Source organism: Macrobrachium nipponense, chromosome 31 (genome assembly GCF_015104395.2).
Source record: "Macrobrachium nipponense isolate FS-2020 chromosome 31, ASM1510439v2, whole genome shotgun sequence".
In the NCBI taxonomy this organism is placed as follows: Eukaryota; Metazoa; Arthropoda; class Malacostraca; order Decapoda; family Palaemonidae; genus Macrobrachium; species Macrobrachium nipponense.
Window position 1 is genome coordinate 43,208,254 of NC_061093.1, and position 25,954 is coordinate 43,234,207.

Sequence of the window (25,954 nt, forward strand, 5' to 3'; positions counted from 1 at the left end):
AGCCCATGCCACAGCTGAGGGAAGCAGAGTCTACTTCTCCGCTCTTCCCAGCTTTCGGAGAATTGTGGGAGAACTTGCCTGCCACTTTCACGCTTGGTAAGCTCAAACCGGACTGTGCTATGGACCAGTTCGGCGAAAAGCTCCCAAGGCTGCCTGATCCTTGATTCAGGCAGAGTTCGACGCTCGAACTAGGTTTGGCAGGTCCCTCAATTCTCTGATTATCACAGAGATGGCTGCTCTCTCGTATGGCACGGAACTTTGTTTAAGATCTGGCCAAGTCCCAGCTTCAGACGGTTCAGACAGATGCTTTTCTACTTCTTCCAAGCTAGGGGAAGGAATTGCCGAAAGCACGTTCTGCAGGAGTGCACTATTAGGCACGAACCTAATAGACTCCTGGCTTCCAGCATGTGGGGAGCGGATCTCTTCCCAGAGTCCGCTGTAAATGAGGTACAACACGAGGCTGCTAGGCTCAACCAGAGCCTTAGAGCTAGGTGGGGTATCTCATCTAAGAGGAAGCAAGAATCCACCCCCCCCCCACTGCTGGTAAGAAACCAAAGAAGTCTGGTAAAAGGTTCCAGCCTTACCAGAAACACCAGCAACAGCAGCAATTCGTTCAGGCCGTCCCGGTTACCCAACAGGGACAACCTTCTACATCCAAGCAGACCCAGCCCATCCTCCTGCTGTCCTCCTCAGTCACAACCCTCGACCTCCTACGCACTCCTCGCCGGCCTTCAACCCTATGTATGAAGGTCAGACTTACCCTCCCTTTAATAGGCAATCGAGAGGTAGGGCGAGAGGCCACTTTCGCCAGCGTGGCACAGGAAGGGCGGCAAGGAGTAAGCAGTTCAGAGGAGGGCGTGGTGGTCAACCCGCCCATCAACAATGAGGCTCCCCAGGTAGGAGGGAGGCTGTTCCTCTTCCGTCACAGGTGGGGGTTCAGCAATTGGAACAGAGCATAGTGTCCAAGGCATTGGGTTGGAGTTGGATCAAAGATCCCCCTCCAATCAAATCATTCCGCCAAGTACCATCAAAGGAAGTGACAGATTATGCGGAGGAACTCCTTCAGAAAGGAGCTATTGCGAGAGTCAAGCATCTAAAAATTTCAGGTCGCTTATTCAGCGTGCCAAAGAAAGGCTCAACAAAAGAAGGGTAATCTTAGACTTGTCAAGGCTAAAACTCTTTCATTCGTTGCGACAAGTTCAAAATGCTTACCCTCTCGCAAGTAAGGACCTTACTCCTCGTGGAGCCGTCACATGCTCCATCGATCTTACAGACGCATACTATCTATCCCTATAGCCAGACCACTTCCGCCCATTCCTAGGGTTTCAGGCTAGGAAATCAGACATTCTCATTCAAAGTGATGCCCTTCGGTCTGAATGTAGCCCCCAGGGTATTCACGAAAATAGCAGAAGTAGTTGTGCAACAATTGAGAACTCAGGGAATAATGATAGCAGCATACCTCGACGATTGGTTGATCTGGGCACCAACAGTCGAGGAATGCCTCAAAGCCACCAAAAAGGTAGTTCAAATTCTGGAACATTCTGGGGTTCCAGATAAACAAAACGAAATCCAGACTTACCCAGAGTCGTTTTCAGTGGCTAGGAATCCAATGGGATTTGTCTTCCCACAATCTGGTCAATTCCAGTGGCCAAACGGAAAGAGATAGCAAAGTCTGTCAGAAACATTTTTTCTAAAATTGCAAGCCAAAAACATCAAGGAGAAGGCCAGGAAACGAACTCCTAGGTTCCCTTCAGTTTGCTTCAGTGACAGATATCCTCCTGAAAACAAGGCTGAAAGATATAAATCGAGTTTGGCGATCGAGAGCAAACGCCAAATCTCGAGACAAGTTGTCAGTAATTCCACGATCCTTCGCAATCAACTCCGTCCATGACAAAAGTAAAGAACTTGGCCAAGCGGGTACCCCTTCAATATCCCCTTCCAGTGTTAACCATTCACACGGATGCCTCCCTGTCCGGGTGGGGGATATTCTCAGTTCAAAACCAGGTTCAGGGGACTTGGTCAGTTCAATTCCGCCAGCTCCACATAAACGTTCTGGAAGCAATGGCAGTATTTCTTACCCTGAAGAGACTTCTTCCCCCGAAAAAGTCTCATCTAAGACTAGTTTTGGACAGTGCAGTGGTAGTTCATTGCATCAACAGAGGAGGGTCCAAATCCAAGCATGTGAACCATGTCATGATAGCCATCTTTGCCCTAGCAAACAAACACAAATGGCATCTGTCCGCCACTCACCTGGCGGGGGTAAGAAATGTGATAGCAGACGCCTTGTCCCTGGTCAGGTCCCTCTGGAATCAGAATGGTCCCTAGACGACGGGTCATTCCGGTGGATATGCCGGAGAGTCCCAGGTCTCCAAGTAGATCTCTTTGCCTCACAAGCGAACCACAAGCTCCCTTGCTATGTGGCCCCCAACCTGGACCTTCTGGCTTATGCCATGGACGCCCTGTCGTTAGATTGGAATCAGTGGAGAAAAATTTGTGTTTTTGAGCTCAGTGAATCTCTCTTGAAAGTCTTGAGCAAGCTGAGGACTTTCAAGGGACTAGTAGACCCTGATTGCTCCAGATGGCCCAAGAGCAACTGGTATCCTCTGCTTCTGGAATTGGGTCTCCGACCTCAACGGATTTTCCCCAATCCCAAGCTGTCACAATCAGTACAAATGAGGACTGTGTTCGCTTCCTCAGGAATTCTTCAGACCCTAACTTTATGGACTTCATGAAGTTTGCGGCTAATAAAGATGCTAACATTGACCCACAAAACATCCTCTTCCTAGAATCAGATAAGAGAGAGTCAACTATTAGACAATATGACTCGGCTGTTAAAAAATTAGCATCCTTCCTGAAAGAATCAAACACTACAACCATGACAGTTAATTTAGCTATATCCTTTTTCAGATCCTTGTTTGAAAAAAGGTTTAGCAGCTAGCACTATTACTACTCATAAATCGGCTTTGAGAAGATCTTTCAGTTAGGTTTCCAGATAGATCTGACTGAATCTTATTTTACGTCTATCCCTAAAGCCTGTGCTAGACTTAGACCTCTCAAAGGCCTACTGCAGTCTCATGGTTCTTAAATGATGTCCTCAAACTAGCATCAGATACTGACAACTCGTCTTGTACGTTCACTATGCTTCTTAGAAAGACATTATTCTTACTAAGCCTAGCTTCAGGAGCTAGAATTTCAGAACTGTCGGCTCTATCCAGAGATGCGGGTCATGTGGAATTCCTCCCCTCAGGAGAAGTTCTGCTTGCTCCGGATCGTAGTTTTTGGCTAAAAATGAGGATCCTCTTGCAAGGTGGCCCCTTGGAAAGTCATCCCACTTCCGCAAGACCCTTCTCTCTGCCCAGTATCAACTTTAAGAGCCTTTCTATCTCGTACATCCTCAAGATCCTCAGGTTCTCTCTTCATGAGAGAAAAAGGAATGGTACTTTATCAGTAAAAGGTATTAGGCAACAAATCCTTTACTTCATTAAACAAGCCAATCCTGATTCATTCCAAAAGCACATGACATCAGGGGAGTAGCCACCTCAATTAATTACTTTCACATATGAACTTTGAGGATCTTAAAAAGTATACTGGATGGAAATCTCCGTCAGTCTTTAAACGTCATTATCTAAAGTCCTTGGATCTTTAAAATTTTCTGCAGTAGCAGCGGGAAACATTGTTTTCCCTGATACTGTATAGTAGTCGTAGTATAGATCCAGGTCTCCTCTCTACCTACCTCATCCAACATGCCTCACCCTATCGCCATGCTACTCGGATATTCTAGCCTTAGCCGCTGAGATCATATTAGTGGATTGTCCCTTATTTTTTTTTGCTAGGGACATCCACACTATGTACTGATAATGTACTTCAGTGTACCTACCCTTATTTTTATGCTAGGGTAGGACACAATGTGTTTGTATATTTTGTAAATAAGTTATCTAAGTAAATCTATTTTGTTTAAATTACACTGCATTTTTGTACTTTACTATGTTTACTGTAATTTAAGTACTTTACATTACTAACTTTCTTTTATGTCATTGTTTAAAATAAGATAGCCTTAAGTACTTAGTTTATATACTGTAATAACTGATTTACTTATATTATATTCCTCATTTTACAACTGTTTTTCATTTGTCCTTTTTTCCCATCTTGTCTGTTTCTCTGGTACTCTTTCATAGGCCGACACAAGCTGAGCCCAGAAAAGGGGATTTTGACGAAGGAAAATCTATTTCTGGGTGATTGGCTCGTGTCGCCCTATTAAACCCACCCTGTATTGATTGCCCCCCCCCTGCAGGACAAGATGTTCTTAGATTAAGGATGACCGCTAGGGGCGCTGCTGTCCGTGGCGTCCCAATAGTAGTAGTAGTAGCTGGCCGCATCGCCCGTTGGTATCAGCTCTCTCTTGTGGGATTCTGATTGGAAGGTCTAATTGGTGAATGTCTCGTGGTAGTGTTCTCACTCGCCCCTATTCTCATACCGACACTTCTTTAAAGAGTGAGCGAGTCAGTTTACTGACATTTTCTTAATTTTGTTTTTCTCTGGTATTTTAAGATTAATTTTGCCTAGAAAGAATGATATTAAGGATCCTTTCATAGGGCGACACGAGCCAATCACCCAGAAATAGATTTTTCCTTCGTCAAAATCCCTTTTATTTCTAATTACCTACCATACATCACAACCGTTACTTTCTTGTAAGGTGAACGTCTACCCTATGCTAACAAATTTAGGAGGGTTATTGGCATTTCAGTAATAGTCTCTTTCATAAGTAGTCTCATTGTCAATGCTTTAAACTCCAATTACTACTTATTGGAGCTACATGACTAAGTCTAGTGGAGTGGGATGTTGTCCCCCTTCTAAATATATAGGAGCTAAACTTAATATACAAATGTAATTTCTGAAAGTATGCATCAGAATAAGTCCATCCGACAATTTCCAATTAACAGGTACACACGCAGGAAGTAGTTCGACAGTAAAGACAGCGTTGAAAGACCTTCACAAGGTCCAAACTGACTTGTCCCGGTTATTCTCAAACCCATACCGGTAGACATTGATTTAGTAGAATTTCAAATACTTAAACGCTTGTCCTTAAAGTTTTCCCCACTAAAAAGATTTGGAGGCTTTAAAAAAATAAGTTACGCTTGAACACTGATATTGAATTGCATATTCAATCAGTAAGTATGTAGTAATTATATAGTTACTTGACCCAACTCAGAAAATTTGCAGGCTGTGCTAAGCCATAGAAGTAGAATGATATCTAGGTGTTGAAACCACTAGAAACCACGCACCTATTTATCAATTGAATGAACAAGGGGGGTGGGGGATGGAAGTGTCCTCAGACTCTGCAGATTTCTGGCATAGACAATCCTTAGTGTTTCTGCCATTCATTGGCGATCTTTTAAACAAATAAAATAAAAAGGAGGGGGTGAGAGGATTCAGTTGCCTCTCCAATACATATCTTGGGTTTTATTCCACTAAGTGAAGGCTATGATAAGAGTTTCCAGATAACTGACAATACAACCTTACATGATGAGTAAGTCAGCAGTGACCTCTCCCAGTATCTCAGGATTTCTATGAAACCCTGGATTTTTCATACATTCCTTGACTCTGTAAAATAAGTTAACTTTACAGATATTTCAGACCTTCTTTGGCTCGATTTCATTAGCTATGATCATAAATTTGTTACAGTTTCTGTCAAAACTAAAAAGTATAAAATAAAAGAATATATAAATTTGTTTTTAAAACACATTTATTTAAATAAAAGCATGTGTGCCAAACATGGAAGGAAATGCTACAAGAAATAAAAAAGAATAATTTTTATGTAGCATTTCCTTCCATGTTTGGCACCTGTGCTTTCATGTTTGTTGACATGATTAACCCTCTTACGCCGGAGCCTAAAAATCAAAACGTCTCCCGTATGCCGGGCCCGGTTTGGAGTGAGCGCGGAAGTGGAAAAAATAATTTTTTCAAAAAATTACAGCGCGCGTACTTTTGAAGATTAAGAGTTCATTTTTGGCTCCTTTTTTTGTCATTGCCTGAAGTTTAGAATGCAACCATCAGAATGAAAAATAATATCATTATCATATGTAAATAATGCGATATAGGGTAGCGAAAAAAAAAAATTCATACATAATTGTATTCAAATCACGCTGTGCAGAAAAACGGTCAAAGCTAACCAGTTACTTTTATTTGCGTTGTATTGTACACTAAATTGCAATCATTTTGATATATAATACATTGTAAAACAATAAAAGCAACACCGGAAAAATATTATCACAAAATGATGTACGAATTCGAACGCGCGGCGCAAAAGAATATTTTTTTCAAAAATTCACCGTAAATCACAATATTGTTCTAGAGACTTCCAATTTGTTTCAAAATTAAGACAAATGATTGAATATTACGATACTGTAAGAGTTTTAGATTAGAATTGCAGATTTCGACCATTTCGGACGAGTTAAATTTGACCGAATGTCGAAATTTTAATATATATATTTTTTCATATGCACATATTTCGAAGATGGAAAAAGATACAACCTTCAATTATTTTTTATTGTAATCTTCATGAATTTGCGCACATTTTGATATATGAAACTCTATAAAAAGGCTAATATGAAAGGGAGCAAATATTAGGATAATGCCATGTACGTATTTCGGAGACTTGCGGCCGCGAATCGGCGCGCGGAGTGAAGGTAAATATATTTTTCAAAAATTCACCATAAATCACAATATTGTTTTAGAGACTTCAAATTTGTTTTCAAAATGAAGAAAAATGAGGGAATATTACTAGGCCGTAAGAGTTTTAGCTTACAATTGCGTTTTCAACTATTTCGGTAGAGTCAAATTTGACCGAACGTGGTTTTTTTTGTTTTTTTCTATTTGATCGTGATTTATATGCAAATATTTCGAAAAAAGAGAAAAGCTACAACCTTCAATCATTTTTAGTTGTATTCTACATGAAATTGCGCACATTTTCATATATAAAACTTTATGTAACAGCTAATTTTAAATGGTGCAAACATTTCGACAATCGCACAAAAAAATTCTGATTTTTTCGGAAGAGTTACCGCGCGAACGTAATTTTTTTTTTTTTTCATAAATTCACCATAAATCGAAATATTGTGCTAGAGACTTCCAAGTCGTTGCAAAATTAAGGTAAATGATTGAATATTACTAGAATATAAGAGTTTTAGCTTACAATTGCGTTTTCGACCATTTCGGTAGAGTCAAAGTTGACCGAAAGTTGAAATTATTGCACTTAACGTTATTTATATGAAAATATTTCAAAACTGATAAAAGCTACAACCATGGGTTGTTTTTTGTTGTATTGTGCATGAAATTGCGCACATTTCCATATATAAAACTTTATGTAACGGCAAATTTAAAAGGGTGCAAACATTAGGACAATCGCACGAAAAAATTTATCGGAAGAGTTATCGCACGAACGTAAGGAAAAAGTTTTTTCATAAATTCACCATAAATCGAAATATTGTGCTAGAGACGTTCCAATTTGTTGCAAAATGAAGGCAAATGATTGAATATTACTATAATATAAGAATTTTAGCTTACAATTGCGTTTCTCGACCATTTCTGTAGAGTCAAAGTTGACCGAAGGTTGAAATTTTTGCACTTATCGTTATTTATATGAAAATATTTCAAAATTGATAAAAGCTACAATCATGAGTATTTTTTAGTTGTATTGTGCATGAAATTGCGCACATTTTCATATATAATACTTCATGTAAAGGATAATTTAAAATGGTGCAATAATTATGTCAAAGTGACGAAATAATTTCCGAGATGTGTCACTGATACTTTTAGTGCGATAAGAAAGAAATTCGCGCTTGCGCGCCTGCGTAACGATTGTAAACAAAACAACGCCTTGATCCGTGAACTCCCAGCATCCCCCAAGGCGCGTGATACAAAAGTTTTCGGCTGGTAGGCCTATAAGTATTTTTCCGCGAATTTTTAAAAAAACTTTTTTGAGCCGACGTATGATACGTCCAATCGGCATACGGGAGACATTTTGACTCGACGTTTAATACGTCCAATCGGTGGCGTAAGAGGGTTAATTGTAAGAAAATCCTGGTGTATCTCAAAAAAATTATTTTTAACTTTTTAGTGCATTTTAAAAGTACATTTTCACTTTCCAGAGAGGTGGAATATTTGTTGAAGTGGGTGCAGCTGATGGAGTATTCCTGTCTTTAACATCTTGGTTAGAAGAGGAGATGAACTGGTCAGGTCTTCTAATTGAACCACGCTTGCAAGCGTACCAGGAAATGAGAAGACGTAGAAAAGCAGCAGCAGCTCAGGTGTGTGTGTCCGATGTGCACTACAACAAAAAGGTGAGCTAATTCTGCGGTTTAGTCAAAGATGTGGTCAGTTTGTTTTTCTAGTGTTCTTAGTGATCAAAGTGGTGAAGACCCATTACTTCATAAAGTAAACATTCGTGCAAATCACTTCTCACTTCACTTCAGGGTATGACATCCCTGCATTCGGGCTGTGACGTCCCTGCCAACACGAGTTAGGGTAGAAGAGACACTCTAGCCTTTGCAGGCAGCTCTTTTAGGAGAAGGACACTCCAAAATCAAGCCAGTGGGTAGACTTTAGCCTTGGTAAACAATCCTTCTAAGAGAAGGTGTCTCAATACAAAACTTGTTCTCCAACCTTGGACTGTGCCATAGCCATTGTACTGTGGTCTTCCATGGTCTTGGATTTGTGTTGCCTTGCCTGAGGGTACAACCAGGCATTTATTATCTTTTTCATTCACTTTCCAGCTTTTTTGAAAAGTGTGTAGGACAAGCTGGTGAGAAAGCAAGAGAAGCTTGGTGGATTATCAGGAAAATGCTTTCATCTTTATCTAATCTTTTCCTTCTGAGAATTTTATTTCAAATCCATCATGACTGCCTTCCCCTACCTGTTGTGGCAAACCTGGCAGATCTCTTTTGCCTTACAAGGTATGCTGGCCCACCTTGTTGACCAGTTACTTCTAGTACTTTTTTTTTATACGTGACAATTTTTGATACTGTAAATACCGTTGTTGATGGTACTCACGTATTGTTGTTTATTGGTCTTGATTTTTACAATGTTACTGGTATTATGAGTTTATTTATTAGTTTTGATAATGAATTTGATTCTGGTTGTGAAGTCGAGGTCTGTAAATATAACGCCATTAAGAGGGATATATCTGTCAATCGGTATATATAGTATTCCTAATTCCACTAATAGCAAAATGGTCTGACTGAAGTCCAGAACCAATTGGAATAGCATCATAGAAGCTTGCCAGGCACTTAATATTTCAGATGCTGTATTAGATCCAGATCCCAAGAAGAAGTTGAATGAAATGCTAATGACTTGTCATTAGATAAGTCCCTAGAAAGGTCATCAAATTTAGGACAAATAACCACCCATGGTTTGATGATATATGTAGACAAGCTTACCATGACAAACAGACCAAATTCAAGCACGGAAACAAAATCACTCAAATGAAAATTTCACCATTTTCGTTGAGCCTCACCAAGCAATGGATAAGCCTTCTCAGCACCTTAGCCACCATAGAGTAGTTAGTTGCATTGGGGAAGGCTCTGTATGAGGTCCCTTCAGTTTTATCTTTGTGCCAGCTGAGACAGGAGAACTCATCCAGATTCCTTCATATTTCCCAGCTCTCAGGAGATCAAGGAGGATCTCCTATGTTAGAAATCAGACAACAGTTAGATTTGAGTGCTGATGTTGGCAAATACCTTGTAGGGTTAATGAGTTTGTACAAAAAAAAAAAAAATGAGTTTTCTGTTATGAAACTCGGTTTATACACTGAGGAGAACTGAAGTGGTGTTGGAAGTCTATCAGTCTGTTCACTGAGAACTGAAAGTGAATACATTTCTCCCACAGGAATTGTTTTGGCAGCCAAAGGAAACTGAATACATTCATAGCACATTTCAGAAGATAGCAGAAGGCAAATCTACCCTTCTTCAATATGTTGCTAAAGAGGTAAGGTAAATGCTGACATTATTAAAATTTAAAGAAAGCACAAAGTTAAATGGTTTATTAATTCCTACTATCATAGGACATCTTTCAACTTGCCTGAATTCAGAATACAGTATGTACATTCTTTGTTTGATAAGTTTCCAAATTGTCAGTTTGTTTTCCTCTACTTGACAAATAATGAGCAAAATTTATCTGTATTTTTTACCTATCTTTATCGTTTGTTAGTATTATAAGTATATACAACTTGATGTGCTTATTTCATAAATGAAGTTTACATTTCTTTTAATTATTTTTCAGGATCAAGCACTGGGTTAAAATCATCTCTGTGCCATGCTTTACTTTAGATGCACTCCTCCTTGCAGCCAATATTATTGAAACAAAACGAATTGATTTTCTAGTCGTACATACTATGGGTGGAGAAGATGATATTCTTGACAAATTAACCAGAAGAGAGATTTTAGTAAGTATTTATTTTTTTTTTTTCAACTAAGTGAAGTCGTTTACATCAGTCTTACTGTGTTACCAAAATATCTGTTATTTGCTGTAAATATATTGCTTTATCCTTTCAATGAAAAAGTATCATACAAAATGACCAAACTTAATACCTAGCTAGGTATCAGAGTATTTGATCTTCAAATAAAGTGCTTATGCCATAAGGCTACATTATAAAGTAAATTACTGTTGTTTATACGCGAACAAACCTTCGGTCTTAACATAGGATAATTTCTAGCGCCTAGCTGGATCCGGTTTATAAAGCAGATGAAAGCAAGGAATCTTGTGATATCTGGCAACGCATGCGTAGCTCGGGCCAGGAGTAGTCAAGGGCGATGCCGCTACGCCAGTCTTTTTTTTGACCGCCTGGGCGAGAGTTGTTAACCTCTCTTGGCCTTTTCCCGGTTCATTGCCCTTTTTGTTTCTTTTAGTGTGTGTGTGTGCGTGTGTTTGCCTAAGATTATGGCTTCTGCTCTTTCTCGGCATCAGCGTATGTGCCCTGGAGTTCCCGGTTTTCTGTGTTCTGGTTTTTTGCCCCCTCGTATTGGGACCACCTTGACGTGGTGAGGGGGCTCTTGAACCCTAGGAATTCGTTCCCAAGTTCAAACCCAAGAGTCCCAAACAACATATATTTCTCTACATTTGGATTAATTTTTGTGGAATTTTCCACCTTTGCTGAAATTTACTGGACCTGTTAAACAGAAAAGATATCATAGCTGGGACTGGGTTTTATATCTGAAGGTAAATAGTGGGAACGTGGCAGGACCATCAACTGCCCGATAATGTTAGGACCTGAGTGATATCAGGCGGAACTATTTTGCAGGGCTGGTCCACGGATTCCAGGGGGGGTCTAGTTTGCGGATAGGACTTTTGGCATTCTGTCCGGTTTGCCCATAATGTGGTTAGGGTGGGGTGGGGATGATTGTATTTTGGTAATACTCTGTCCTATCAAGTGGGTTTGGTTTACACTTGGGCGCCACTAATCATGTTGTGCCATTCCCTGTTGGGTAGGGTAGGGACGCGGACATTTGGGAGTCGGTTCTCACTTGTGCCATTAGTGGAACAATAAAATCCATGAAAGGCTGATGATGTCTTTTTAAGGTTTTCAGGTTTATTTTTTTTTTTTTTTAAAAACTTTTTTTTTTTACTATTAATCTTTATGAGATCAAATAATAAAGATTCAAGTACCCCTGGGCCCTTTGATGGCAGTGAATCGGCACAGTTTAAGGGATTTTGACGAAGGAAAAATCTATTTCTGGGTGATTGGCTTGTGTCGGCCTATGAAAGGATCCTTAATATCATTCTTTCTAGGTTAAAATTAACCTAAAATTACCAGAGAAAAACAAAATTAAGAAAATGTCAGTAAAACTGACTCGCTCACTCTTAAAAAGAAGTGTCGGTATGATAATAGGGGCGAGTGTGGAACACTACCACGAGAACAAACACCAATTAGAACTCCCATCATAATCCCCCCAAGAGAGAGCTGATACCAACGGGCGATGCAGCCTCTACTACTACTACTAGAGGACGCCACGGACAGCAGACGCCCCTAGCGGACATCCTTAATCTAAAAACAACTAAAATACATCTTGTCCTGCAAGGGGGGGAAATAAACCCATAAAGGGTGGGGTTTCATAGGGCGACACGAGCCAATCACCCAGAAATAGATTTTTCCTTCGTCAAAATCCCTTTTCTGGGCTCAGCTCGTGTCGGCCTATGAAAGAGTACCAGAGAAACAGACAAGATGGGAAAAAGGGACAATGAAAAACAGTGTAAAATGATGGATATAATATAAGTAAATCAATTACAGCATACAAATTAAGCACTTAAACTAACTTATACTAAACAGTAAAATAATAGAACGTAGTAATCTTAAAGTACTTAAAATGTAATTACAGAAATTATAGTGATGCATGTATACAAAGAAAAAGGGTATTTTATTTACTTAACAAATTTACAAAATATACAAACTCATTGTGTCCTACCCATAGCATAAAAAATAAGGTAGGTACACTGAAGCTCATCATTAATACAAGTATTGCAAAATATATACAAACACATTGTGTCCTACCCTAGCATAAAAATAAGGTAGGTACACTGAAGTTCATCATAAATACAAAAATGGTGAATATAAACAAACACATTGTGTCCTACCCTAGCATAAAAATAAGGGTAGGTACACTGAAGTACATTATCAGTACAAGTGTGGATGTCCCTAGCAAAAAAATAAGGGACAATCCACTATATGATTCAACGGCTAAGGCTATGATATTCGAGTAGCCTGGCGATAGGGTGAGGCATGTTGGCTGTGTAGGTAGAAAGGAGACTGGATCTATGCTACAACTACTATACAGTATCAGGGGAAACAATGTTTCCCGCTGCTACTGCTGAAAACTTTAAAGATTCCAAGGACTTTAAATAATGCGCCGTTTAAAGACTGTCGGGGTGGATTTCCATCCAGTATACTTTTAAGATCCTCAAAATTCATATGTTGAAAATAATTAATTGAGGTGGCTACTCCCCTGATATCATGTGCTTTTGGGAATGACTCAGGGTTGGCCTGTTTAATGAAGTAAAGGATTTGTTGTCTAATACCTTTTACTGACAAAGTACCACCTTTTTCTCTCATGAAGAGAGCACCTGAGGATCTTGAAGAAGTACGAGATAGAAAGGCTCTAAGAGTTGATACTGGGCAGAGAGAAAGGATCCTGTGGAAGTGGGATAACCTTCCAAGGAGCCCACCATTGCAAGAGGATCCTCATTTTTGGCTTAAAAAGCTACGATCCGGAGCAAGTAGAACTTCTCCTGATGGGAGGAATTCCACATCCCCGCATCCCTGGATAGAGCCGACAGTTCTGAAATTCTGGTCTCCTTGATGGCTAGGCTTAATAAGAATAATGTCTTCCTCAGGAGCATTATGAATGTACAGGATGAGTTGTCAGTATCTGAAGCTAGTTTGAGGACATCATTCAAGAACCATGAAACTGTAGTAGGCCTCTGAGAAGGTCTAAGTCTAGCACAGGCTTTAGAGATAGATGTGAAATAAGATTCAGTCAGGTCTATCTGAAAACCTACTTGAAAGATTTTCTTCAAAGCCGATTTATGAGTGGTAATCGTGCTAGCTGCTAAACCTTTTTCAAACAAGGACCTGAAAAAGGATATAGCCAAATTAACTGTCATGGTTGTAGTGTTCGATTCTCTCAAGAAAGATGCTAATTTTTTAACAGCTGAGTCATATTGTCTAATGGTTGACTCTCTCTTATCTGATTCTAGGAAGAGAATATTCTGTGGGTCAATATCAGCATCTTTATTAGCCGCAAACTTCATGAAGTCCATAAAGTTAGGGTCTGGAGAATTCCTGAGGAAGCGAACACAGTCCTCATTTGTACTGATTGTGATAGCTTGGGATTGGGGATCCGTTGAGGTCGGAGACCCAATTCCAGAAGAAGAGGATACCAGTTGCTCTTGGGCCAGTCCGGAGCAATCAGAGCTACTATCCCTTTGAAAGACCTTAGTTTGCTTAGGACTTTCAAGAGAAGATTCACTGGAGGAAAAATATAAATTCTCCTCCACTGATTCCAATCCAACGACAGGGCGTCCGTGGCATAAGCCAGAGGGTCCAGGTTGGGGGGCCACATAGCAAGGGAGCTTGTGGTTCGCTTGTGAGGCGAAGAGATCCACTTTGGAGACCTGGGACTCTCCGGCTTACCCACTGGAATGACCCGTCTTCCAGAGACCAACTCTGATTCAGTAGGAACTGACCGGGACAGGGCGTCTGCTATCACATTCCTACTCCTGCCAGGTGAGTGGCAGACAGATGCCATTTGTGTTTGTTTGCTAATGCAAAGATGGCTATCATGACATGATTCACATGCTTGGATTTGGACCCTCCTCTGTTGATGCAATGAAACTACCACTGCACTGACCAAAACTAGCCTTAGATGAGACTTCCTTCGGGGGAAGCCAGTCTCTTCAGAGTGAGAAATACTGCCATTGCTTCCAACACGTTTATGTGGAGCTGGCGAAATTGAACTGACCAAGTCCCCTGAACCTGTTTGAACTGAGAGTATCCCCCCCACCCGGACAGGGATGCATCCTGTGAATGGTTAACACTGGGAGGGGATATTGAAGGGGTACTTTCTTGGCTAAGTTCTTTACTTTTGACCAAGGCCGTAGTTGATTGCGGAGGATCTGTGGGATTACTGACAACTTGTCTCGATATTTGGAGTTTGCTCTTGACCGCCAAATTCGATTTATATCTTTCAGCCTTGCTTTCAGAAGGATATCTGTTACCGAAGCAAACTGAAGAGACCCTAGGATTCTCTCCTGGTTTCTTCTTGACGTTTGCTTGCATTTGAGAAATTGTCTGACAGATTTTGCTATTTCCTTCCGTTTGGCCACTGAATTGACAGATTGTGGGAAGACAAATCCCATTGGATTCCTAGCCACTGAAAACGAGATTCCGGAGTAAGTCCTGGATTTCGTTTTGTTTATCTGGAACCCCAGATGTTCCAGAAAGTGAACTACCTTTTTGGTAGCTTTGAGACATTCCTCGACTGTTGGTGCCCAGATCAACCAATCGTCGAGGTATGCTGCTACCATGATTCCCTGAGCTCTCAATTGTTGAACAACCACTTCTGCTATTTTTGTGAATACCCTGGGGGCTACATTCAGACCGAAGGGCATCACTTTGAATGAGAATGTTTTGATTTCCTAGCCTGAATCCTAGGAATGGGCGGAAGTGCCTGGCTATAGGGATATTATGATAGTATGCGTCTGTAAGATCGATGGAGCATGTGACGGCTCCACGCGGAAGTAAGGTCCTTACTTGCGAGAGGGTAGCATCTTGAACTTGTCGCAACGAATGAAAGAGTTTTAGCTTTGACAAGTCTAGATTACCCTTCTTTTTGTTGAGCCTTTCTTTGGCACGCTGAATAAGCGACCTTGAAATTTTAGATGCTTGACTCTCGCAATAGCTCCTTTCTGAAGGAGTTCTTCCGCGTAAATCTGTCAATTCCTTTGACGGTATCTGGTGGAATGATTTGATTGGAGGAGGATCTTTGATCCAACTCCAGCCCAATCCTTTGGACACTATGCTCTGTGCCCAATTGCTGAACCCCCACCTGTGGCGGAAGAGGAACAGCCTCCCTCCTACCTGGGGAGCCTCATTGTTGATGGGCGGGTTGGCCACCACGCCCTCCTCTGAAACTGTCTGCTCCTCGTACCCCTTCCTGCGCCACGCTGACGAAAGTAACCTCTCGCCCTACCTCTCGGCTGATTGTAGCCTTGAGCCTCATATGAAGGGTTTGAAGGCCGGCGAGATAGCGTAGGAAGTGGATGGCTGAGATTGAGGGGGCAAACAGGAGGATAGGCTGATTCTGCTTTGAACTGGCAGGTTGTCCTTGTTGGGTAACCGGGACCGCCTGCACAAATTGCTGCTGTTGCTGGAGTTTTTTTATATGGCTGGAACTCTTACCAGCCTTTCTTCGGTTTCTTACCAGCAGTGGGAACGGACTCCTGTTTCCTCTTCGAGGAAATACCCCACCTAGCTCTAAGGCTCTGGTTGAGCCTAGCAGCTTCGTGGTGTACCTCGTTAACCGCGGACTCTGGGAAGAGATCCGCTCCCCACATGCTAGAGGCCAAAAAGCAAAAGTCTATTCGGCTCATGCCTAATGGTACATTCTTGTAGGACATGCTTTCGGCAGTTCCTCCTAGCCTGGAAGAAGTCAAAAGCGTCCGTTAGAACCGTCTGGAACTGAGATTTCGCCAGAATCTTGAACAGCGGTTCCGTAGCATAAGAGAGGGCAGCCCTTTCCGTAATTATAAGGGAATTGAGGGACCTGCCAAACCTGGTTCGCGCATCAAACTCTCGCCTGGATTAGGGAATCCGGCAGCCTTGGTAGTTTCTCGCCGAACTGGTCCATGGCGCAGTCCGGTTTGAGCTTACCAAGCCGTGAACGTAGCTGGCAAGTTCTCCCACAATTCTCCGAAGGCCGGGAAGAGCGGAGAAGTAGACTCCGCCTCCCTCAACTGTGGAATGGGCTCATCCTTGAGGACTGCCTGAACGGGTACTTCTCCACTAAGTTAATTTCGTGGCGAACGGAAGAGAAACCTCCTCTTCCGTCGCGAAAATAGTGAAGGGACTCTTGTAGGCCTGGAGTTTGGTGTTCGTACACTCCCAGTCCTCAAGGCAGTGAACCCATTCCGCTGAGCATGATCTCTACTATATAGGACCGACTCCTTAGAGATCTTGTCTTCCCTCATCAGGAGCCGTTGGCGTCAGCCTAGCATAACCGATGAAAGGCTGCGTCAGACCCGGAGGGTAAAACTCGAAGTCCTCAATCCTTCGAGTTCCACACTCCGAGATAGAGATCATTCCATCCTTGAACGGAGCGTAGGCAGCTACTCTCCATGGATTCTCCATAGAGAAAGCTGGCAAAGAGTCATATGGCGGGAGTTGAAGAATCCCAGTGCTTGACGCTGGGGGAGACTGGAGGAGGAACCTGAGATAGCCCAGCTACTCGGTCCTCATTTTCTCTCATCCTGTTAGAGAGATCTTGAATTGATTGGCTAGACTGAGGACGATTGTTTGACAACTGTGCAAACATCTGCTCGAAGCGTGACCCCAGGGCGAGATTTGCGAGCCCATCATCTCGCCCACCTGTTGCATCACCCCTGCTGAGAAAGCAGAGGGATCAAAGGTGCTAGGACTGCTACCCTACCGGCGTAGCCGGAGTGGAAGCGGTGGAGGCGGGAGAAGGCACTGGCTCGGCGGGTGGAGCGCAAGCCTTCTCCTTCGAAGCCTTGCTTCTGGAGCTCTTTGGGTGAGAAGAGCTCGGCTTTGCTTTCACCGCATCGGCGTAGGAAGTCGACGACTTCCTAGCCGAAGAAGACGAAGACGACTTCCTAGAAGTTGTCTTGGCCAGAGTCTTCGGTTCTCTCTGTCCCTTCACCTTTGGGGGTACAGAGAGAGCGGGAGAGCGGGTAGGGATCTCAGATCCCACAAAGCCTTGGAATGAAGCACTAGAAGAGGGGACAGGAGAAGATCCAGAAGCACCCAAGGAAAGACCTTGGGCGCCCGACACACCTACCTCAACCAACAAATCCTCCCCCCCTACCGCCATAGGTTCGATGTTAAGGTCCAGGGCAGCGACGTCCGGGACCGACTCCTGGGAGGCTACGACCCCAAAGGATTGCTGGAGGTCTTGCTGGATGGAGGCTATCAGCGGGGCAGCGGACAAGGGGTCAACGTAACCAGTTGACTTGCCCGCGGGGAAGATCTGGACGGCCAGCTTCTTATCCAGAATGTAGGGCTGGCCTTTGGCGGCGTTCTTCCGAAGCCGCCCACCCACGCTTTCAGGGTGGCGAGGGCGACTTCCCTCACCACCGGTAGCCTGAAAGAAAGGCAAGATTAGTTTCCAATGGTGGAACGGGGTTAACAAACTTACGACTAAAAGTTGTTAGTAAAATGATAAGTAAGCCTATAACGGACTTACCCCATCTCCCAGCTGACCGACCAGGTCGTAGCAGATGGCGCAGGCTTCAGGGTGCCAGACGATCATCTCGTTGTAAGACGTGGCACAGGGGGCGTGAGACCTACACTCATCATGTCCACAGGGGTCGAACAGCGTGGCGCGTTACACGCTGGGACCTGGCAGTTGGTAGCCTGTAAGTGGAAAGATACATGAGTACCAGGTAAACACTTACAGTCTAACAGATGCTCCGCTTGTGCCGGAGCGATAAAGTTAGATTAAACCAGAGCCCGCCAAAATACGTGTGGTAACCAGGTTGGTTGTGATCTCTAGGCTATAGCTCCGCTGATGGCGGAGACACAAAAGAGAAACCAACCAGGAGTGGTGGTAAAAGGAAACCACGACGGAAAATGGCGGGGATGGAAATAAATTCAATCATATAATACAATTCATTGTAAAATTAGGGTATATCCTTAAAAATAGTGATGATAAAATAACTTCTCCGCCCGTCTACTAGAAGAGTGCGCGGGTAAAAGAGACAAGCTCTCTTCCGGTAGCGGGGGAGAGATGAAAGGATATAGTAGGCAAGCAACCGACCACTAGAGGGGCCCACCCCCCCCGCCCGCTAGCGGAGCCAGTAACCCATAACCAAAGGTGCCCGGCTGCGACGGAAGGCTCCTTTCGTATAGCGAGGCAGGTGGCGTGAGCAACTGGGGAGGGGGGGGAGGTCTCGGAGAAACACGGCGGGAGCGAGAGAGAGGGGGGAGGGATGGCCTACTCCTCCCCGCCTCACCAACTACCGCATGGAGACTCGGTACCTCATGAGTGGTCGCCCTATACCCCCACCGCTGGGGGAACCCCCGGAAACCCCTGGCCGCCTCAGAGAAGTGGTGAGAAGGCAACTGAGGTTGTCATGACAACCAAGGGGTCCCCCAGCTCCTCCCTATACCATAAGGGGAGGGCGGGGGTAGGGTAAGGTGCGATGGGACACGTGACCGCTAGTGGCCTAGGCCGCGAGCAACACAACCGTGAGAGGGCCACGTGAACCAGGCTGTACCAATACAAGGAACAAGCACCTAGGCTAGCCTAACACCCTAAATGTAATAAATAAATACATCGAAAAGATGGAAAAGACACTTTTAGTAAAAGAGAAGAAGCCCAGGAGGAGGCAGACTGTTCCAAGAAACAGAGGCCTACTCGGAGCCAGCGATAGCCGATGAAGAGCAAGAGCCGGGATGCTGGGCCGGAATAACAAAATAGCCCTAAATACCAAACTAAGAGAAATGGTAGGAGGGCTGAACTAGCTAAAACTCGATGTAAACAATGAACGTAATAAAGTAAGCCCATAAGTATAAGAAGTCCCAGTATGGAGGACCGGGTGAATTCTTACGAGGCAGCATGGCGCCGCCACGAGACAAACCAGGGAACCGTATATGACCTATTAAGAGGAAAATACAGGTACCCGGAAGATAAAATTGTGGTAAAATATTACTTATGAGTTACTTAACTTAGCCGTGGCAATAGCTGAGCGTTCCATGGTAGAATACAGTGGTAAATCCAGAATAGCACAGCACAAGAAAAATGGCGACTTGTCGCTAGCGCTAAAAAATTAAGGATGTCCGCTAGGGGCGCTGCTGTCCGTGGCGTCCTCTAGTAGTAGTAGTAGAGGCTGCATCGCCCGTTGGTATCAGCTCTCTCTTGGGGGGATTCTGATGGGAAGTTCTAATTGGTGTTTGTCTCGTGGTAGTGTTCCACACTCGCCCCTATTATCATACCGACACTTCTTTTTAAGAGTGAGCGAGTCAGTTTTACTGACATTTCTTAATTTTGTTTTTCTCTGGTAATTTTAGGTTAATTTTACCTAGAAAGAATGATATTAAGGATCCTTTCATAGGCCGACACGAGCTGAGCCAGAAAATGACTATTGGAACCTCCCCTGACAACCTTCCTCTGGAAAAATAAAAAAAAAAACCTTCCAGTGTAATTACACTGAAACCCTATGCTCCTGTACAGAGTAAAGGGAAATTAAGCAGAGACATGTTTGAAATTGGACCTGGAATATTTGAAAAGTCTTATGGAAAGTATTTAACTTTAATCTGGAAGAAGATAGTTAAGATATTTTTGCTCTATATCGAGATATTGTGAAGTGTTGTGGCCGAGAGCCTAAGATTTCATTTGAAGGTAGAGGAAAGCTGATGGTGGAATCTACCTCAGCCAAAGAAACTGAAAAATTGAAAAAAAATTATCACACCCTGGAGGAGTCAAAGTGCAATGTGCAGTACATGCTTTTTGGAATCACTCCAAGGGAATGATAATGCTCCCCAACTGATGACGTATGCCGAAGAAAAACTTGTAGAGGAATTAAAAGATCAAGGTGTAAATAATAGTTCGAGCGAATGAAGAAGGTAAAATGGAGTCTTGGTACCACTTCCAATTTAATTATTACATTTAATTCTACTTGATTACCTACTGTAGTAAAAGCAGCCTGGCTAAGTTTCAAGATTATGGGGACCGCCTCAGTTTGGGAGGGGAGGGTATCAAAAATATTACCTGGAGCAATTATGTTTTGCTACCCAATTATAAGTCACCTTAAAAATGGAAAGTTACTAAAAAAAAGGTCTCATAAATTTCTATCCATTCGTTTTTTTTATATAAATTTTTTTCCCGATTTTTAGATGCATTGCTTTAAAACCCTAAGACTTCCTTAGTTTTTAACTAAAGCAATTAATACTCACAAAGAGTTGCTCTATCCAATGAATTGAGAAAGATTAAAAAAAAAAAGAAATAAAATAAAAAAAATTCAATATTTTTTTTTTTAAAATTAAAAAAATTAATAAAAAATAGAAATTGGAATAATATGAAAATTCTTCCATTTCTTTCGATATAGAATTTATCAAAGGATTTCAATGGTATTTGAATTCTGAAAATAGGACAACAAATAAAAAAGCCTTAGGTTTTGGTTTTAAAGCGACACATTTACTGAAAAACACAGTTTTGAGATATCGCGTGTTAAAGTTTGCGTAATTAAATTCTCGGTGAAAACCGCATAGGCATCAGTATAAAAATTTACTTAAGCTTGATTTTCTTAATCTAACGGCATACTTCTATGGTATCTGGTCCCCCCTCCCCCCACTTTAAAAAGTGTTATTAAACCCCCCAGGGGGTGGGTGGGTATCATGAGGCACCACCACACTCATTGTCGCCAGCTAGGCCTGGGAGGTGATGAATGCACATGCTTCATCTTGGTGTTCTTTCTTGTTATCTTTCTTCCAACCTTTCTCTAGCTAATGTACGCTTTCTTGACTGCTTTTTCTAATGTACGCTTTCTTGACTGCTTTTTCCTTGGCATTTTGATGAATAAACAAGAAAAAGCGCACTTACATATAAAGAGTACTTGACAACTCCCGCTCAGAAGTGACAGTGTGGTTACATCAAAGGTATGCGGGTTACTGATGTGTTTTGTGCAGCTGCTCCTCCTGCCTCTCCGCTTCAGAAAGCATAGGATGGGAAAAATGTCGTACAACAAATATGATAACCTATGGAAAATTTATGTAAAACGCAACGGAACGAAAGGATATCAAAACATCGTATTTTTCGTGATATTTTCATTGCGGATACTTTCACAAAAAATCATTTTGACCCACTTACAGGTTAGCTAGAACGCTAATATTTTAAGTTTGGCTGTGGCACACATCAATGTTACCAGAAATGAGTAAAACTCGATTTCACCCACTAAACTCAAAATTGTCGTATTTCAGGCCTCCCAACTGAGACAGCCCCTTAAACAATATATCCCAAACCGAGGAGATGTTTCCATTGTCAAGAATTCGGAGATATGTTAGGGTCCTGCAGACAGAAACTGCAAGGCAAGCCAGCCACTTGTGTCAAATGCAGGGAACCAGAGCATGGCATATGTAATAAACATGCCAGATGAATACATTGTGGAGAAAATCCTCCATCATCTTCACTTAATTGTGATGTGTACATCATGGAAAAAGAGATTCAAACTTTAAGGGTAACAGAACGTATCACATTCAGGGAGGCAAAAGAGATTATTGAATCAATATGTTAGACCAGGAATATCCTTTTCCAGTGTTGCTGCCAACCGAAAGAGAAATATAAATGTTAATACGGATAATTTAAATAAGAAACCGGTGACGACCCATACTCGTGCCTCTTTGGAGGCGGCACCAATTGTTGCTGGTGCTCCTTCCTCTTAGGAGGCTGCACCAGTGATTTCTGGTGCTCTTGCCTCTCCGGAGGCTGCACCAATGATTTCTGGTGATATCTGGTGCTCCTGCCTCCTCGGAGGCCGTGCCAGTGATTTCTGATACTCCTGCCTCTTCGGAGGTGGTGCCAGTTGGTTCTGGCACTCCCGCCTCTTTGGAGGCGGTGCCAGTGGTTTCTGGCACCCTTTCTTCTATGGAAGAAGAACCAGTGATTGGTACACCTTCCTCTGTGGAGGCTGTGTCAGGTATACCTGGCACTCCCACCTCTGGAGGCTGTACTAGCTGTAAATGCTCGGAGGATGCACCAATGTCCCAATCCTCACACCCCTTCCTCAGGAGACACCAGCTTTGTCTGCTGTTCCTGAGACTGATAACCCATCTAAAAAGGAAGGCAGCCCTGAACAATCGCTCTCCTTCCAGAAAAAAAGAGGAAGGTTGTAAACTGAAAGCTCTTATAAGAGGCTCTAATGTAACAGCCTCTAAAGGAAAGTATTAATTAATTTTCTCCAGTGGAACTGTCAGGGATGAAGAGCTCATTGGGAAGAATTAAGGCTGCTCATATCAGAGGTGTCTCCTGTTGTATAGCTCTGCAGGAGACCACGATTGGTAATAGTACGTGCCCCAGCCCACGAGAGTATACATCCTATCTTTCCACCTATAATTTAAATATTGGAAGCCATGGTGGTGTCGTTTTATTTGTTCAAAATGACACCCCTCAAAATCCTATTAGTATCCAATCAGCATTGCAAGTGAAAGGTGTGCAGATCCATTTGGAAAGAAAATATACAGTATGCTCTCTCTATCTGCCACCTAACAAAGTCTTCCCCATCAATGAATTTAAATCTCTTATCCAACAGTTGCCACTTCCTTTTGTTATTTTGGGAGATATGAATAGCAGAAACCCTCTTTGGGGTGACATCATCACCAATCAAAGAGGAAGGTGCTTAGGTTTCATCATAGAAGATGAAAATGTGGGGATCCTCAACTCTGGGGAGTCTACGCATTTTCATGTTCAAACAGGCACGTTATCAGCAATTGATTTATCTATATGTAGTGATGACTGTCTTATTGACTTTAATTGGAAAGCTATAAATGATAGATTAACCAGTGACCATTTTCCAATAGTGGTGAGTGTAGCATCAAGTCCTCCATCTTCAAGGCTACCCAAATGGAACATTGGTAAAGCTGATTGGTCAACATTCCAGGAGCACAGCTCAATACATGACTTGGCTGATGACTTTCCCTGTGTAGATGACGCTCTTGACTTTTTGAATATAATAATGTTCTCAGCTGGTCTTCAATCTATACCTAGGACTTCGGGCAAATTTGTCTGCTGACCAGTTCCCTGGTGGACTCGTAAATGCCAGGAAACTCATAGAACTATGAGATCTGCCTTCACCAGAGACCACAGACAAAAATGTGAGTATTATCATGTTGAATTTCAAAAAGCGAGAGCTCATTTTCGCATGGAAATAAAAAAAGCATGAAAAGAATCTTGGACGATATTCATATCTTCACTAAATTCGAAAACTCCTCTGACTCTAGTTTGGAAGAGAGTTAGAAAAATAGTAGGCAAGTTCACTCCTTGTCAACCTCCAGTTATCAAGATGAATGGTTGTGAGGTAGCAGACCCACAGATAGTGGCAAATGTGTTTGCTAATCATTTTGCTAATGTTGGGAAGAAAAATGATGATAGACCCTATTCAGCTCAAAGACCGATAATGGAACAGGTCAAAATTGATTTTTATATCTTAAGGCATGAGCAATACAATGCTCCTTTTACTATAAGAGAATTTGAATCCTGCTGTCCACCCTCTCCTAACAATTGTTTCATAGTGCAACTGCGAGGTTTTCCTCCTGTCACACCTTTCAAACCTTTTACTGTCAATTTCCGTTTCAGCGCTGAATGGCCTTAGTTAACCCAGTGCTTGACATAATGCCCAAAATCTATATAATCAAATCAAATTGCTCTGCTCTGCCAACATTGAGTCAGAGGTGATCAAAAATTAATTGCTTGATATGTGGTTCAGATCCCACAATAAGCTGTAGGTCATGTTGCTATGTCACCAATTGGTTCCTAGCCACATAAAAAAAAAAATCTAATCCTTCAGGCCAGCCCTAGGAGCTGTTAATCAGCTCAGTGGTCTGGTTAAACTAAGCTATTAACTTTTAGCTATGATAAATACAAATTAATTAAAATTTGTAATTTTTTCTCATTTTAAATTGATGGACAAGAAGTTAAAAACTGTTTGTTCCGACAGGTTATACAAACCCTTGGTCCTTTACATAAGGAATTACTATTCAGTGCCAGCTAGACCGGTCGTAATATTTACTAACAAGGTAATTCGGCAGTAACTGCTTGTCCGATGGTCAGGAGTCCCTCCCAACTGGAGGTACACATATCACTTTGCTTTCGACTGCTATCGGGTGAAGACGTGTGCTCGCCTCTCTACCCGCCTCTGTCGTGAGATTATCAAAGCTTAGGATTACTTTTCAACCTGTTTCTCTTAGAATACTTAGTGTGGAAGTGATTGTAAGTACTATATTATTATTTTTTGTTTATTTGTGGAAGTGCATCACTAATTGTAACATGCAGTCCCACGAATCGGAGAAGCCCCCCCCCCTCCCCCCCATCCAACCGGAGAATGTGCCTGGAGTGGGAGGCCATAAGTGTGGGGTCTTCAGGTCCAATGTGAAGGCGTGAAGGCTCTAGGGCATTAACTTGTGATTTTGTGTCCCTTGGTCAGAGAAGCAGTGGGAGTTGTACGAAAGAGAAAGAAGCCACGTAGAGCCGCCAAGGTGTCGTCGAAAAGGTCTCCCTCGACACCTCTGGTGACAGACACGTTATCTTCTTTTCTCCCTCCTCGTCAGCTCCTGCGTATGGCTCTCCCCTTGGGGGATGTGTCCTCTCCTCGTCTTCGCTTGATTTGTCGAGTGCAGAGGAAGGAGGGCGACACCCCAACCTGGAATTGTACTCGGGGCTTCTGTCCGCTCGGGGTGGGATCATTCCCCCTCTGAGCGAACAGGACCCCCCCCCCCCCCTTTCTTTAACCCGACTGTTGCTCCCTTAGGTGTGTCTTCCTTCGCGGGTGGAGATCTTCAACAGTTGTGGCGATCTCTGAGTCTTACGGGCACTCCCGAGTATTCAGTGGCTGTTTCACCACAGCATCTGGGTTACACTCATCTGTCTACAGGTGGGTCTTCTGCTGGTCCTCCCGTTCCTCCGGGGACGGGGCCCGCCTCTCCGCTGGTACCCCTGCTCCCGGCTCCAGAGGTTCCACCTCCGGACCGGGAACCGTCTTGGCCGCTCGGTCACCGAGTGTACAGTCAACCGTGCAGTCAGGAACCAGACGATTGAGCACACTCACCATTAGGATCCAGGCACGGAGCGGAAGGATGGCTTCGAGTGCCCAAAGAGCTTCCCTTTGGATCATCATCCTGTAGCTGTCGCCATACATGTTGCCTCCGTACCTGCCCGTGGAAGTGCTGTGGAGTTGGGCCCTGTTGCCATCGCAACTGCCGCAGCTCCATCCTGGATGGGGGACCTGTCTGCTGTCCTGAGGAAGCTGGCAAAGTAGTAGTCCAGGAAGAAGAGGAAGGTGTCGTCGTCGTCTTCGTCTTCATCTTCGTCGTCTTCTGCCGCCTCTTCCCCTTCGACTTCCAAAGGCCCCCACCCCCAGCCTGAGGAAAGAAGAAAGTGGGCCTCGCCCCCCGTAACAGAAGTCTCGCCTCAAGGACTTGAAAGGGTCTGTCCCGCCTCCCCACCGTTCCTTTGGGAATGGG

General features: G+C 43.0%; 1 protein-coding gene across 4 annotated transcripts in view; it reads left to right on the plus strand.

Annotated features, from left to right (window-relative positions):
• LOC135206926 (uncharacterized) overlaps window positions 1-25,954 on the plus strand; it is a 147,662-nt gene that overhangs the window by 67,011 nt on the left and 54,697 nt on the right. For all 4 annotated transcript variants that reach the window (XM_064238427.1, XM_064238426.1, XM_064238425.1 and 1 more), the window contains exons 3-5: window positions 8,148-8,339; window positions 9,883-9,981; window positions 10,276-10,438. In XM_064238427.1, coding sequence (XP_064094497.1) covers window positions 8,148-8,339; window positions 9,883-9,981; window positions 10,276-10,293 — 309 coding nt within the window. In that variant the 3' untranslated portion in view covers window positions 10,294-10,438. The remainder of the gene's footprint in view (window positions 1-8,147; window positions 8,340-9,882; window positions 9,982-10,275; window positions 10,439-25,954) is intronic.